The sequence below is a fragment of the Hetaerina americana genome, unplaced genomic scaffold (assembly GCF_022747635.1).
Source record: "Hetaerina americana unplaced genomic scaffold, ioHetAmer1.1.p SCAF_7, whole genome shotgun sequence".
In the NCBI taxonomy this organism is placed as follows: domain Eukaryota; kingdom Metazoa; phylum Arthropoda; class Insecta; order Odonata; family Calopterygidae; genus Hetaerina; species Hetaerina americana.
Window position 1 is genome coordinate 23,719,951 of NW_027287316.1, and position 17,540 is coordinate 23,737,490.

Below are 17,540 nucleotides of genomic sequence, written 5' to 3' on the forward strand. Positions count from 1 at the left end.
GCATGAGACAATTGTTAAGCATAGTGTTGAAATGTACTCACGAGTAGGCATGTGGAAAAATTTCTAATCTGCCCACTTATTTTGTACATTTTGAAGACGTTTCTTGACTTAACACATTTTTTCCTACCTTTTTGTTATTGTTTCCATGATGTGTTTCTTCAGCCGTTAAATCTGACCAAATTAATGCCAGTTCCTAGATTCTTCCCTGGAGCCTTAGGCTGATATCTTCGCTTCTTGTAATTTATAATCGTCTTCACTTATATTTTTGTTGCTCTCATTTATCTGTCACAGCGAAGAAATCTAACTTATACTAATCAGTGGTTGTTTCTTTGGATAGAAAGTCTCCTTCAATTTACTATGCTGCTTAAATATCAAAATATTTCATGTGTTAACTTGTGCTCTTCCTTCAGTTGATTTGAAAAATATCTCTCCTACTTACATTGTGGTATGGGCCTATGATTAGTGCATAACTTATATTCACATAGATGTAATTGTGTACCTATTTGGTTTTTCCTGCTTGGGGATCAGAGATTTGGGTTGTTTTAATTCCAAAAATATCAACTTGCCTTAAATCAATGCCAATTATCTAAGTCATATCCAGCAAAATAAATGTTTATGTGATTTACAACAATGTGTTTCTTATTAAAATAAAATCTTGTTGTGAAATTTCAGATTTTACTCATTATGGGATACAGGATATGCCAAAATACATATCCCTATAATAGCTTCAGTATCAGAACATCAGCCTACAACCTGGTTCTCCTTCCTTTTTGACCTTCATGTCCTTGTGCCAACTTTCCCAGCTGGCCTCTGGCATTGCATACGTGACATCAATGATGAACGTGTTTTTGGTGAGTAACGTTTGCCTTTTGGTACTCCATGCGAAATCTACTTTTCCATAAAACCAGTGGATGAATTTAAGTTATTCTTTTCCATGAATGTGGATTGTTGAAAGCATCCGTACAAATTGAGTCCCACGATTCAATCTGTGCTGTAATTATGCGTCAAGTCTTGTAGGAATTTATTCCTTGTATGAGATGGGAAATTATCAGATTTGCTGATTTTCATGCTTTTATCCCTCCACAGTGGTGTTATATGCACTAAGTGCAGTTTACTTTGCGGGAGTAATGGTGCGACTGATGCTAACACTGACTCCTGTTGTGTGTATCCTCTCGGGAGTGGCATTCTCCCGGCTCTTTGAGCTCTACCTTCGGGAAGAGGAGGGCTCATCGCTGGACTCCAAAAAGGGTGCCAACAGCAACACAGGTGCTTGGCTCAGTGGTAGCGGATCCGCTGCAGCCTCTCTCAATGCTCGTGGCTCCTCACTTGATGACTCGGATGGTGAAGATGGAAATGGGAAGAATGGAAGGAGTTTGTATGATAAGGTGTGCTTCATTTATTTTTCCCGTACGTGTAATCTTCAGTTTGGCAACCCAATGGGTAAAGTGTCTACAGTCTACCGTCTGGAGGGTCCCAGGGTCAAATTTGGTTGTTACTCTGGATACCCCTGGCTAAATCCAAAACTATGATCTGCCAGGGACCAGATCTTCATAAGCATCATGGAAAATCACAAGCCGTTTAGGAATAAAAAAGCTACCACCAATATTAGATGTATGACTTTCAGATTTTTAATGAATTTGTATTTGGATAGTACCCTCACCAATGAAACCAATCTTGAGGTTTGAGTTTTTGTATATTTTAATGAAACTTTGCTTCTAAAATTTGGAAACCAGTCACGAGAGAAACTCAGTGCTGTGAAGTTTGATAGTAGAACAATTTTATGGTATATTTTGAGTGGGCGTTACGATTGAAGTAGAGGATAGGTGAAAAAGAAAGTCTTCTGCTTAAGCTCCATCACATTAATAATCAGATCATTGTTCTCATTCAGTGTCTGTTACCTCCACTGATTTCATCCAAGGCAGAGAAATTTTAAGTTGCTTAAAATTCTTCTAGCCAAGGTTTCTTATTGGGGTAAAAAAACAATTTCTTCCACAAGTAAAATTTATTTCCATTAAGTTATTTGTAAGTATAGAAATCAAAACATGCCGCTAGTTGAAACTTTCACTTCTTCATTGCATGTTTCATAGTTGCCTGTAGCTGCACTGTTTTCACACCACCAATATGCTGCTGCTAACACTTGTACCTATAGCCAGAAACCCTAATTTGAAAGCCTCAAGTTAACCCATAGCCATAATGCAAAAATGTTTACTAATAAATGTCATGCTTTACAGGCTGGGAAGCCAAGAAGAGGTCGGCATGACCCCCAAACAGGGACTCCACCTGGTACACCATCATCCCGACGCAGTGGTAATAATGACAGCTCAGGATCTACATTGGCAACCTTCCATGACACAAGTAGTAGTGGTGGGTTGGGGCTGAACATTAGGTCGATAGTGATTGTTGCTCTTTTGATGCTGTTAATGATGTTTGCTGTACATTGCACATGGGTCACATCCAATGCATACTCAAGTCCTTCAATTGTTTTAGCCTCCTATGCTCAGGATGGGTAAGTTCTTTTATTTATTTCTCTGCTTTTTAGATATGTAAATTTGATTGAAGTTGACTTTGCTTTTTATTGTTAAAATTGCAGTCTGTGTGTTTCCCAGGCTATGCAGCATAAGTTGATAAGATGCTGCATTCATACTGTTGTTATTGTGTTATTCACCTTGACTGGGATTTGTTAGAATGGCTTTTGCACTGTGAAATTTTTGTATTTCGGTGCACATTAGTGAATGACTCCATTAAGGTGGCTGTCGAAGATCTCCTGCAGTTCTTTGAATTAATTAATGCTGCATATTTTAATGCAACAATTTCAGAGCGTAAAAATCATTCGCCTTGACTGGGACTCGAACCCAGATCCCTCAATATCCGGTCGAGTGCTTTAGCCACTTAAGCTACCGAGGCATCCTCTTAAACTCTGAAATTTTGGGGCTTTTAAAGGAACTAGATGTTATGACGAAATACCGTACATACAATGTCACATGCATGAAATTGTTGCATTAAAATGCACATTAGCGGATGACTCCGTTAAAAGTTACTGTTGCGGCATCTCCCGCAGTTTCTTTGGAATTTGCTGCATATTTTGATTGGAGGTCAGGTACATGTGTCTATATTCTATGTTTGGTGTGATGAAATTGCCACAAGCATTAAATAAAGTAATCTTATGCTGCACTTTTTTCTTGTTATAAAATAAGGATGTTATACAGGCTACCGTAAAGTGTAGCTCATAGTAAATCCATGAAATTGCCAAATTTGTGAACAAGTGCAACCCTTCCACCTGCAAACTAGTCATGGTGGTGAACGAAACATGCCTGTTTCATGGTTTTTGGAAAGTTCTCCAAGAAATTTTTGCACATTGTAAAAGTGTTTGAAGGCAGTTGATTTGCCAAAAAGTTAGATATTTGGGTGCTGACTGGGGGGTCTGAGGTTAAAATCATAGTGATGATGCTAGACAACTAAGCTTAATCTAATTCATGTGATTATTTGGGGGAAAATAAAATCATACAGGTGACGGCATTAAAGTCTCTGCCCTGAATATGTGAATTCACGCACCACAGACTTGTAAAGCGATCTCTACTTTACCTACCCTACCAGCATTCAATTTAATGATAGTACATGTATTTACATGAGCACAGTGAAATATATGTATCATAAATGTGTGTCTTTGGTGTTATACTTGTGTGGTTAAGGACTATTGAGTACACATATTGAAAACTCAAGGTGTGCCAGTGGAAGTGCATGAAAATGTTAAGAATATTTCAGGTTTGAGTAGTGAAATATTAATTCTGCCTCTAGATTTTTTCTCCTACTAACAGCAAAATTCTTTTTTTATAGATCCCGACAAATACTGGATGACTTTCGTGAGGCTTATCACTGGCTATCCCAAAACACAGACGTAGATGCTCACGTTATGTCTTGGTGGGACTACGGCTATCAGATAGCTGGAATGGCCAATAGAACAACACTTGTAGACAATAATACTTGGAATAATAGTCACATTGCTTTAGTAAGTCTGTCTTTTAAGTTTTTGATTGCATGAATATTTGCCAGGTTTAAAATTGAGGGAGAGTACCCAAAGTGATCGTAGTAGTCCCAGAAGTTTGCAAGATATTTTTTTGTTGGTAACCTAAATAATTTTCCATTTTCAAGGTCGGGAAGGCCATGTCCTCAAATGAGAGTGCTGCATATACCATAATGACAGCCTTGGATGTTGATTACGTCCTAGTAATATTTGGTGGAGTCATTGGTTATTCTGGTGATGACATCAACAAGTTCCTTTGGATGGTGCGGATAGCAGAAGGGGAGCATCCAAAGGATATTCGTGTGAGTGTCATTGCTTTTGTTGTTAATATATTAGCACATAATGGTCAAATTGGCTTCCTTCTCAAATAAAAATTTTATAATTCAGAATGACCAGAAGGCATTGTGAATCTTATTTTGGAATATTTTCTTCAAAATTTAAATTAAAAAAAAATATAATTTTACAGGAAAGCGACTACTTCACAGATCGAGGAGAGTTTCGAGTAGATTCAGAAGGAACACCCACCCTCCTCAACAGCCTTATGTATAAACTTAGTTATTACAGATTTGGGGAACTAAAGGTTAGTGTAAAAACTTATAAATGATAATGCACCCTTCAATTCCACTGATACACTTTACTCATAGAGTTAAGAGTGGTATTTAATGTTTATTATGGTTGTTGATTTTAGTCTTATTATATAGTGAATGTGTTTTTTCAGAGTGAAATGGCCCAGATTATTCAAATATAAGTGTAAGAGTAAAAGCAATTAATGTTATCTCCACATAAACTCGTGACTTTCTAAAATAAAGTCATGTGTAAAAATCATTTATATTTTATAGTAAAATTCAAAATATGTCATCTGTTTATAGAGTTGTTCTTACTTTTCACATTTTCATATTAGGCCAAATACTGACACTTCCACAAACATGCAAAAAACTTACGGTATCCAGTATAGATCATGTGTACACATACCAACTAATCAGTAAGATACATATCTCATGTTAGCAAAAAATAAAGACCAAAAATATCACTTCCCAATGAAATCATGTGAATCCTATGAAACGTTTCATATTTAAGTTAGTGAATGAAAACAAAATGATAGGTGTTATATAGCTGTAGAGGTTACTCATTTATGATCTTGTGCATTGCCATAATTTCTTATCTCATTTGTAAGGTTTAAGCGCAAGTATAAGTAGATGAAGAAGTATGTTATTCGATGGTAGACTATGAGAATTACTTTATGACATGTTAATAAATTATATCATGAATTTGTACAAAATAGATTGAAACACTTTTCTATGTGCATTGGGTTGTCATATGTTTGAAATTTTCTCTTATTATGATAAAAGATGGCTGATTTTTTATAGGAATTGATGTTTTTACAACATGTTGAACTAGTTAAAATGATCTCTTTATTGTCAGCTAGAATTTCTTTTTGAGTTGCAACCAATTATTTGGCAATTTCCCAATTATGAATGCTGTTGTTGAATCATAGAATGCATAGTAAGAATAGTTTCAGTTGCTTGTCTCATCTCTTTTGCATACTCTAAAGCAAAAAAAAATTAGCCTAGTTTGTAGATTCCCATCTCATTGCTTATAATCATGACCTTTTAGCATGCCATGTTTCATTGTCATTTAATTTGAGAACAATAATTTCTTAATAAAATGGCTTATGGTAAAAAATATCTCCTAAACAAAAACAAGGGTTTCCATTGAATTTAATATGAGGGGCAGTCAAATGAAACCCGAACACCTGCTACAAAAACCAGTCCGTGCACCAACCAGGACATAACCCAACAACTGCGTGCACCTGTGAGTTGTCTCTATGCCATCATGCTACCACAGCAATGGCAGTATTGAAACATAAAATGCTATTTTTTAGTAGATTGTGTGTTATGGCAGGTGTTTGATTTTCATTTGACTGCCCCTATGCATGTGTCATTTATATTGATAATGAAGTGGTTAATGATTTTTCCTTACTCTCTTCATTGTTTTTCATTTCATATGCTATTTATATTATACAATTGTTGTTAAAATATATTCTAAACCTCCTAGTAGCTTTGAATATTCATCTTAGGCACTGGTAGGAACTCACTTTTTTTAATTGTGAGCCAATTTAATTAGTATTTAAATCTTCACACACCACCAAGAAAATTTAACAGATAACCCAAATTGAAGTGCACAAGCCAAAAATTTCTCGCTGTTTATGTAGAGGGTGACGTATAATTGTAAAATATTGTTTGGTATATTCACTTTCGACAGTAAAGCTGAGTACAACTCTTCTTCAAAGTTTTGTGAGATGTGGTGTGAACTAATAATTCTGGTCAAATCTGAAACACTTCTACTTTAGAGGTACTCAAAAGTTTGAATGAATTTAAATTATATTCCTTCCTTTACATTCACCTCACAGCTGGACTATAGGACCCCTGCAGGCTTTGATCGAACCAGAAATGCAATAATAGGGAATAAAAATTTTGACCTAACCTATTTGGATGAAGCGTACACAACAGAACACTGGCTTGTTAGGATATACAGGTAAGATTCATCAGTGCATCATTCATTTAAAACTGAATACCTGCAATGAGTATATTCTAGTGACATTTGTATATTGAATTTTTCATGACATCATTTACCGAAGCTACTGTTTTAGTTGTTGATGTGCTAGTGTGGCTATTTAAGGTTAACATATGTAGTGGTGTTGTTTCATGCCTAAACTGGTGTAGTTGTTAGGTTTTTGCAGTGTTCATCTTAAAATTGGTTATTTTAAGTTAGATTGAAAAAAATAATATATCGGTATAGTTGTGTGATAATAAAAGATGGCAGGATTTGATAGGATTTTGTAACTCAAAAGTTATAGGTGTCACTGTAAACATTCTACAGGTACTTTGATGAATCACTCACAATCACTAAGAAGTTGTGTGAACCTTCATCTTTTGACTCTGAATTTGAATTTTGTACCTCATTCTAATGAAATGGTGAAATCATTTATTTTTCCTTTTATAAATTCCATTTAGAATTCCAGTATCCTCCACCATCACCATTTTTATTACGATAGCCATTCTCTTGTAATGCTCATATGATAATATTGCATTAAGTAGCCATGAGCATTTCCTCATAGAAAAATCATCTGATGACCATTGAATGTCTATCCATCCTTCCAAACTGACTAAATAAATTATTTTTGCATATTATATAATAATATTATTTAAGTAATGGTATGTATGAAAATAAATGTAATTTATCGATAACAAATACAAGTATGTACTCATATTAAATGCAGAAAGCCATTTCTTCCCCTCCAGACTTGTAATGCCATTACCCTAAGCAATAGAATAATGGAACTGAGAAATGGGCCTTAATATTATTCTTCTGCGATTAAGCCATCAACAGTATCAACAACAGTTTTGTATATTAATCGATGATGCCATATTCCAACTGTATATAACCTTACGGAAAGCCTTCTATTGCACTTATATTATTGTACAGTAATGGTAAATTTATTTTCATAAATAATAATCCTGACAAATCCTCAGTATAAATTAACTTTGGATTGTAAATACTTTCCTTTGTTTTACCAAATGGTAAGTAACATTTTTTTTTAAGTTTGAAATTTTAATTAAGACAGAAAATGAGCCCTGATTAAGCAGCAATCAAGGTTAACTTACTAATTAGGCATTTTAGTTGTTTAAAGTGGGGTTCACGCATAAATTAAATGTGGAGAACCATCCAGCCAATCACAGGTCTGCAGGAAGTGGGCAGAGATTCTGCAAATGGAATTTACAGATACAATTTTTTAAATATTTTCCATCTTTCACGCGCAGACTGACTTCTGGTACTTCAGACTTAGTGGAACAGTGCTGTGTATCATATTTTTCAAGTCAGCTACTTGATGTGTCTACAAACCTGATAAATGGGAGCTAAGCCAACTTTCGCTGCATACTTTTTTAAAGCAAATAAAAATCAATGCAGTATTTACTGAATTACGACTCATGTATGCTTCAATACATGACGTCCTTAGGATATTAACTGAATGATATCATGCAGTAGCTCAAATTATCTCATTTTATTTAATAAATTCATGATTATTTATTGATACATATGAATAGTATACGAGGGTAGGCTGAAAAATAATGCACACATGCTTGTAGACCACAAACAAAAACAAATAGCAAGATCGGGCAAAAAGTTCATTAAAGTACAATTCTTTAGTTTCAAAATCATATGTTTATTTTTCAACATAGTCACCGTTAAGACTAACACATAGAAGTATGTTTATTATATATTTTCCTGAACCATGTGCCACCTTCTCTCCATGTCATTTAGTGTTGGACTTGTAGGTAGGGGAATTTGTAATTTTTCATTTTGATACAATTATAAAATATTATTTTAGGATTGTCCGTGTGGCGAATGTCAAAGTGTTTGAAAAGTAAGGATATTGAAGATTTGCTCATCGCTAATGATGACAATAGTGATTTGCCATCTGAGACCTTTGATGAAGAGATTTCATCTTCTAGCAGTGAAGAATCTTTTGTTTACCCCTGAAGGCCAGGGACAAGAGGCATCCGAGATCTCTTCTTCCTCTGAGGGAGATGATTCATGTGCGTCCAACCAAGAGAGGATGGAAAGGCTGATCCAGGCGAATGCGAGTGGGTGGAAGTGAGAGAGGATTGTGATAACCCTCCAACGATACTCATTGAGTTTCTAGGCACACCAGGCCTGAAGCATGGTTCTTCAAGTAGTACACAACCAATCCAATACTTTCATTCATTTTTTGGAGAAGAGCAGTACTACCGCAGTGGCCATATTCTTGCTACTGCTGTACAGAAAAAAAATCCAGGCAACTTCCTGTTATTTTTTTTTCAACAAAATGCAAAGCAGAAAAGAGTAGATGTTCATCTACACATTAATGTCAGGTAAAAGACTTGGAGAAACCTTCCATTATTAAATCCTATAACGAATATATAGAAGGAATTGATACTTCAGACATGTTGCTCTATACCTATCTGGACAGGAGATGTACAGTAAAATATTGGAAAAAGATGCATTTCAATATTTTTTTGCTTATGGAACTGAATTCCTATATAATATATGAGAAAAATTTGAACATCTGGAAAAAAGCCTTTGCCCAGGCAACATTATACCATCAGCATAATTGAGGAACTTAGCAGGGAAAAGCTTCAACAAAAGTGAAACAAGAGTCAGGCAACCTGAGTCATCAGTGATGTGTGGTGTCAAAAAACTCATGAAACTGCCAAATAAGAAAAAGATACCAAACTGTGTGTACTAAATGTAATGAAGGCCTTCTCGGTGAATGCTTCCATAAGCATGTGTGTATCAGTTGAAGAGAGCCTGAGTGTACAGTCATATAAAATATTTATATCTCTTGCAAAACTTGATTGGTCATGATTAAAAAGCAACACTAGAGAGAGAACTAAATTTTATCAACAAAGAATACCATTTCACATCATGGAAATAATATTTTTCCAATAATATAAAATAAAAGTTTGATTTTTTCTTAACGAGTATGTTATAATTAATTTGTTATTTTTTCCTTTTCAAAAATTAAAGTCAACCCCTGTAATTCTTCCATGATTCTAAGCACCAATATATCCTTGGCCTTGGGTAAAAAACTAGGTGCATTAAGTAAAATTAAGTACTAGAAATAAGTCAAAATCTAGAGTCTTACAAGCTCCCTGAAAATAACCTTTACAGTCTTCGCACATCCCACCCGAAATGGGTCAGCAGAAAAAGGGTTAATTGAGACTAAACTGTTCGTTCATTTTTACATTATTGTGAATATCCAAAAATAATGATGGGGGAATTTTGTTGATGGAATCAGAATAAATGCATGCACATAATTTATCCTCTGAATTTTCTTAAAAATTTTATCTTCCATCACAAAGGGTGAAAAAACCTCATGAATTCAACCGACCAAGGATACCAGTATCTCAAAGGAAAATAAAGAGGAATAAGCCATACATTTCAAAGAAGGTAATGGATTTCATTTTATATTTCAATTGGAACATGTTTCTGGCATGGGTATAACTTTTTCCTGTTGTTTATATTCTTAGGTTGGTTTTCAATGTGAAATAACTTAATTAGTCGAGTTAAATTGAGTTAATTATGCATGTAATTTATAGTGTTTTTGACCTATTATTTAAAATTCTTAAAATATTCATGCCCTACAGATGCTGGTGTGATTAAAGTGATATGCCTCCAGCCATTGACTCAAAGCTGTTGTCAAAAAATAACTTTCTTGCCTATGTACTTTCAATATTCAAATCCATAATCATGTATATTACATCATACCAAATAGTATACAAACAAAAAGTAGTCATCATATGCTTTTTGTTAAAGACCTTTTAATGGTGTATGCATCAAACCACAAAATATTGGCCTCCATGGTCAATCCAGCATATTGCTAGAACTATTGTATGCCAAAGGAGTAATTTGACTTTTTCATTGATATGACTCTTTATTTGTAGATTTTTCTATACATCTTTGCAAATAATATATACTTTATATATTTCAATTGAAGCATATAGACAGGAAGAAAAATGTTATGAGGAGTGAGTTGAATAATTTTGAATCCTTGAATTGGCTCATTCCAACTTTCAATGAAAATTTGAAAATCACCTCATATGATTTATGAACTAATATTGTACTTATCCATGTTAACCGTGTTGTTAACAAAAATACACTCAATAGTATGAATGGTAACCCTGCTCTTTTATTTTTTAATTAGTAACTATTCACCAAAATATTTAATGCTAATATTGAGCTAGTAATGTTGGGCATTTTCAAATGAATCCTTGAGAAATGCTGAAGATGAAAATTTTCTCCAAGCGGACTGAAACCCTACTCTGTTTTTTACAGTCCTCAAGGCGTCGCAAGGGTATACTGAAGAACAGGCCTGTGGTGGTGAAAGGCCGTAGAGGGCCAGCTTCCAGCACATCCTAGTGGTGGCGGCAGTAGGATTAGTCCCTGGGTGCAGCCCCCATTTTTTGGCCCTTGTGCGCCCTTTCACACACCCTCTTAAACCTCTTGGGCCTCACCCTACCTGCAATCCTTCTACAAGACCTGCTGACACGAAGCTCAATATCTCCCTGGCCATCTCAACCATAAGAGTTCACTCCTCTGAAGACCATTCTTTTCCAACAAAGAGGATCACCGAGCACTTTTCCATCTGGAGCATTGCTCCCATCTATCAGTCCATTGAGGGCCTCGTGAAAGGATGACTGGGAGACTTCAATAGGAGACTCAGGAGGCTAAAAAGTCTGTTAATTGATGTGAAGACGAATGCAGTGTTGTCATTTCCACTCTTTAAGTTGTGCTGGATGCTGTCTGGAATCCTCCAGTCCATTCCCTCGATAGGAGGCTCAAAAAAATCATACACGTATGCTTGGCGCATTAAAAAGGTTAAGGTCGCATAAAATGCTGCCTGATGGAGGCACTGCAGTTATTTCCCCTTGAAAACTTTGGAGCCACCCAACTGTCTTCAGGCTAAGGTGTGCCCACAATGTAGAAGAAATGTGCCTTTTTTGTCCCAGTTTGCAACCTTTTCGAGAGAAGGGAGGGAGGGAATGGGGAGGAAGAAAGAGTAGATGGGTAGGGGCTAAGGGTTTTATGCAGGTCAAGGTCTTGAGGAAGCCCCGATTTTATCAGTTTTTTCTGCCTTCATCCTTTCCATCTAATCTGCTTGCCTTGCTGTGTCCACTTGAATATGTTGGCATTCAAAAGCAGGCACACAAGGAATCAATCTAGCCTTAATTTATGGCTTAAGAAATCTTTTGTTTATCACTGGACTAAATTTCACTTCTTGTGCTGTGCACACGAAATGATATTTTTAACCCTGGCATATGTTATGTGCATGTTGAGATTCCAGTTTATTACATTTTTTTCCAATTACTGTTAAGTCCTTGTGTCTCCGGCCAATGAGAAATATGAAACTGCCATGATAAGTCTAACTCCAAGATTAAATTGTAGTCACATGATCAATTTGAGTTGATTATACTCTATATGGTAAACTATTCAGTTAAAGTGATGTCAAATTAGGCTAAATTTATTAAGAGAATAATTGGGAAACAATTTGTATAAGTTAAATTACAAGTAAACTGACTTATAATTTATTTTGTAATACAGGAAATAATTTTTAAAGTAATTGAAAATTAGGCACAAGGATTTAAACTCGATTGAATCACTGCTTTGGGGCCAAAATTCTCAGCTTCTATCGTGCAGATGATCCTTTGAATACATCATATTTGTATATTATGCTCTTGCGGTAATTTCAGTGCTTTTATGCTTAAATTTGATAGGGCATGTGCAATCAAAATATTTTTTACATTTCTCTGGTTTTATTGAACTCAATCATTCCTATATCATGGAATTAATTATGATCCCATAAAAATTGGCTAATAACAGAAACATTCATCTTAGATGTCAGTTATGTTTATTTGGAATAATCTATTCGTACATGATGAATGGCTTTGTCATTTTAATCATTTTGTGGTCATCCAGCAACCATGAATTTTGGCAATGCTTTTATTTTACCTCAGTAGACAAGGTGGACAAGGATGAATTGTTAACACTGAAGTTGTATCACATAAGCCCAGAATCAGTTCAGGTTTTTGTACTGAAATGGGAAGGGTGGTTTAGTAACATGCAATAACTGAATGGTGAAAAGGAATGCTTTAGGTGGTCCCATGATCACTTTTCAGGGAGAGCATTCTTCCTGTTTTTCTAAAGTTGTTTTATTTTGATGTTTTTGTGTTGTTGTTCAGAAGATGTTATTGTGTTAATGATGTTCAAATGAGTAGCATTATTTTTTTCCAAAAAGCTTCCACAGTTTTTCCAGCATATCAGATCAAAAATGGAGGTTTTCAGAGTAGTGATTCATTTCACCGTGTTTAAGCCATCTCAAAAGTGCTCACTCCACAAATTTAGATAGATGTTGGGCATAATTCAGAGAGAGAGAGATGGAGGTACCTCTGCTGAGTAGAATGCCAAGTTTTCAAATTAGTATCCTCTGTTTCCAATTCCCAACATTGAGAGGGCAACTTTTTGAGTTGTCCTTGGCAAATGAGTGACCGACATGAGAGGGATTGACACCATGGGTGGAAGGAAGATCAATCATACCAGTTTTGTGCTCCAGACATCAGAGCGTGTAAGAGGAAAAGGGAAGATTGATGCAATCACCTTTGTGGCTGTCACCACTAATTTTGCATTTAATTCCTGGGAAATGAAAAAAAGTGTGATTTAGACCTCCAGTACGTTGTGTGCATGGGAAGGTGTGGCTGACAGTTTGGCGAGTGTCTTAACAACTACACTAAAAAAAAGTTATTACGTATTGGAGCCCTTAAATGGCTCCCCGTACATACCAAGCCTTTGGGTGTTGTTGATTGTGTGGCATAAACTCTTAGACTTAAATAGACAATTGTTTTGTGATATGTTGACTTTAAAAAAATGTCTTTTTTTGCACCTGAAAACTAAAATATTTATAAAGCTACCTTTTGGAGTTTTCCTATTTATGCAGTTCTCACTAGTTATAGAGAAAAATATATATGATAGGTTTCCATTCCCAAACTTCCCCTCCTACAAAGATTTATTTCTGTTTTTGAAAACATTAGACTCGAGGGTATTATAGGATTAACTTCTTCTCCTCAATATTTCATTGTTTGGGAAAATTAATCCATTTATTTGTCCCTTGATATTGGTCGAACAGATATTAATTGAACATATATTATGTTAGAGACCCTGAGTTTTTCCATCATAAAATAAGTGATTTTGAATTGGCTGTTGTACTTCTGTATTGGAGTTATTGATCAATGATAGTAATCCACCTCATGATGGTTGATCCGCTCCATACAAACTTTTAATTATTACATTCTTCTAAAGCAGAATAATGGTTTTGGTAGGACCTCTGATAAAGATGCATAAAATATGTTAAATTGAAAAATAGTTTATGATAATATCCTGTAAAAATGTTAAATATTTGCGTGTGGAAGAAAAAGAAACTTCAATTTAATAGTATAAAAAAGATAATAGAGTATATATCAATAGCATTGAGGAGTAAAGAAGATTGAGGATTAGGTTTAATGCTGGTGGTCCAGTGGCTGTCTGTAGAACTATATGTTATTCACCAAAAAATAGGGAAAATTTAAAATTTTCTCTTGAGGAGGATGATAACTCGAACATCAAAATGGTCAATTTTTATCCGAGTGGAATAATGAAAGAAATAATGTTAGATGATTGAAAAATTTTTATTTTTGTATTCGTTTCCCTTCCCTTCACAAATTGACATGGAAGGGATTGTGTTGTCTGATAACCCCTAGATCGTTTTTTTTTGGAGCAATGATAATTGCTCCTGGAAAGGTTATCCATATCAGATAGGTTGAAGGGTAAGAGCCAGACAAAAGATAGTCCATTCACACAGCGTTTTTTCCTCAGTGAGTCGGCTTCAAAGGTGTCTGACTTCAGTGGTGAGGCCATTTGATTGTTGGTGTCACATTAAAAACACTATTGGTGATGGCCATGGGAAACCACCTCAATTATTCCATGCAGCAATGATGAACATAGATCTGAGTATGAAACATTGCAACCATGGGGCTGTGTGTAGTGCCCGGAAGTGGGAGGGGCAAGGCTTCTATGGCTGTCATCTCATCGTTTCAAAGCAATGGCAGCGTCCCAGAAGAGGACCTAACCAATTAGAACAGGGACTTGGAATGTTAGGACATGGAAATTGGAAAATATAAAGTGGTAGACGGAGAGAGGAACTATAGATAATTTAGGGATGTGCGAGGTGAGATGGAAGAGTAGCAGAAGTTACTGGAGCAATAGAGAGTAATATTAATAATAAGTTAAGGGGAAGAGACCTAGTGAGGAGTGGCAATAATATTATACCAAATGGTGGAGGCATAGTAAGAACAAATTGGGTAGCTTCAGGCGTGATGTGGTGGAAGTTGAACATAATAACTGATCGATATCAAGTGGAAAAATGCTATGATAAGTTATTCATTAGGCATAATAAGCTCAGAAAGCAGCTGATAGGTAGGATATCATTTGCAGAAGTAAAAGCTGAACCAACGAACTTGGTCATTGTTCAGGTCTACTTGCCATCAAACTGTCATTGGGAGGAAGAAGTAAATTATGTGATCAGTTAGCAGAAAGTATTGTGGCTGTACCTGAGTATAGGTGTTTCATAGAGATAGCGGATCAGAATGTGGCAATAGTGAGGTAAGAGGCTATGGTTTAGGAACTAGCTTTAATTAGCCAATCAGCCAAGAGGTTGTATGCATTGCTCGGTGCTTTGCAAAGTTAATTCGGTAGGTATGGAATGAGAAGAAATGTAAACAAAGCAAAGGTTGAGAAAGAGGAAAGCCAAGTTAAATATTAAAATAGGAGGGCAGAAATTAGAGCAGGTGGGACAGTATACCCATCTCGGAAGTATTTTCAACCAGAATGGTCAAAGTAGTAGGGATAAGAAATATGATTACGAAAGGAGCATTTAATCAGTGTGTTCAAAGCTTTTTTCAAGCCAAAGAATTGGCCAAGTTTTTCCATGGTAAAGAAGCTTGGCACACAAGTTCATCTCAACTGTTTTGAATTCAGTATCATTTAGGAATAAGTAGAGTGATGATTGTAAGTTAATACATTATGACTAAGGAGAAGGCTGAAGTAATAATGGCGGTCATGAAGTTGTTCGACATGGTGTGGGAGAGAGGAAGTTGCTGGGGGCAATTCAAAGAAGACGAAGGGAGTGGATGGAAGATTTTGTGAGTAACGTGAGGTTGTAGGCTATGTTAGAATGAAGAATGTGTTAGATAAGTGAGATAGAATACCAAATAAACATATAAAGCTACATAAAGATATATGTGAATGTAAAGAATGATTTTATCCAATGAAAAAGGTTGGTTTTTCACTATTTTTTTCGTGCATTAAATGTTATTTCAAAGGAAATGTAGTTGCACAAGAATGCTCAGTTTGAAAATGATCCTTCCATTCCTTGTTATTCTTATAAGAATTTCAAGCCCTAGACTGATACAGTTCTCTATTCTTCCCCTTCTACTGTTAACTCCTCACACTGAACTGCTATGTCTGTTTATATAAGGTTTCTGCAAAGGCATCTGGCCCCCATGGGGTGGCCATTTAAGTGATGGTGTCACATGAAAAACTCAATTGAGGTAAGTTGTGATTGCCATGATAATATGGACTGTAACAAAAAGAAAATGTATGGTTATGGTGAACCAGAATTTTATTCTTTGCTTCAAGAAATAAATATAATTTATGCCTTCCTGTTAGTCTGTGCAGCATGGATTGATAGCTTATCATTGTTTAATAATTCTCCTTCATTATTTGAAAGGAAATTGCAAAATATTTGTTACCAGGGAAATCAGTAAATTGAATAATACTTATGTAACTACCTAAATTCTTTGCATTCAAGATTTGGTTGGAATATCAGCAGGTTCCATTATCTGAAGATAATGAAAGAATTAAGATATGAGTAATTTTATAAAACTTGAGTCGGTAACAGTAGGGAATATTTTTGGTGTGTAATAATAGGAATGCACTTGTGATATATGGTACTAATAGAAGATAATTAGCTGATATATTTATATTATACTTTTACCAGTAATTAAACATCAGGGTTATAAGACAAGTACATCATGCTACCGTTTAGCCAGAGATATTTTTTGCTATGCTGTATTGCCACCTGGATTTGACTGGTTGCTTCCAGCTGTAAGTGGTAGGCTTCAGTCTTGGATTCCAGGCTGATTGTGCAAACTGGAATCCAGCTGGATAAGGAAAAGGGCGTTTATGAGATCATTTAGAAAGCGATTCTGGAAGTCTACTGCATTGAAATGGAAATATCAAGCCAGATTCCAGTTTTCAAACTGGAAAATGCAATGTGGATCCCATTATGTAGGTATCCGGCTTGCGTTTTTGCATGTAATTGTCATATGCTGGACAGAAGTTTGCGAAATTCAATGATCAAGAAACTTCTTATAAATGGCGGAATTGTATTATATTGTGAAATGGAGGGTTATATTCCAACGAATAATTGGCCGCATATTAATGATCATAATCCTCGGGTGCAGTCTTCTAATGCCTTATCTCACCAACCGCATTTTTTCGTTTCTTTTTCAGCGATCCATTGAATCGGAAGGCTTGATGATACGCAATGGGATCGTTAATAATGATTCATCACAGGAAACGTACGAGCCTGGATTCCAAAGATAATTTTCGATAATATGGTTTCCATATGGAATTGCCATACACAGTAAACATATTGCACCCAAATACCACCATACTTTGCTAGGTTCCTATTCTGTTACGACGAGGGTACAGGAGAAGATTAGATAAATATATGGGGTGTGTCCGGGTAACGCAAGAGTATACAATGTACTCAAGGCTACCTTCCGGATTTAGACGACAAATATTAAATATAAATGTATGAACGCCTGATGCATTGCCATAACGGTAGAACAATGGACATAATGAGAAACGGTATTATTCAAGAGCG

At 35.6% G+C, this 17,540-nt stretch overlaps 1 protein-coding gene across 2 annotated transcripts in view; it reads left to right on the forward strand.

Moving 5' to 3' along the window:
• The window catches only part of Stt3B (catalytic subunit 3B of the oligosaccharyltransferase complex), a 33,999-nt gene extending 20,478 nt beyond the window's left edge, over nucleotides 1-13,521 (forward strand). Inside the window, exons 7-15 of one of the 2 annotated variants that reach the window (XM_071594872.1) lie at nucleotides 673-851; nucleotides 1,087-1,385; nucleotides 2,232-2,506; nucleotides 3,835-4,006; nucleotides 4,150-4,323; nucleotides 4,488-4,601; nucleotides 6,432-6,556; nucleotides 9,925-10,012; nucleotides 10,898-13,521. In XM_071594872.1, coding sequence (XP_071450973.1) covers nucleotides 673-851; nucleotides 1,087-1,385; nucleotides 2,232-2,506; nucleotides 3,835-4,006; nucleotides 4,150-4,323; nucleotides 4,488-4,601; nucleotides 6,432-6,556; nucleotides 9,925-10,012; nucleotides 10,898-10,981 — 1,510 coding nt within the window. In that variant the 3' untranslated portion in view covers nucleotides 10,982-13,521. The remainder of the gene's footprint in view (nucleotides 1-672; nucleotides 852-1,086; nucleotides 1,386-2,231; nucleotides 2,507-3,834; nucleotides 4,007-4,149; nucleotides 4,324-4,487; nucleotides 4,602-6,431; nucleotides 6,557-9,924; nucleotides 10,013-10,897) is intronic. The other variant, XR_011702594.1, reaches the window with a different exon arrangement.
• Nucleotides 13,522-17,540: the final 4,019 nt, after the last annotated feature.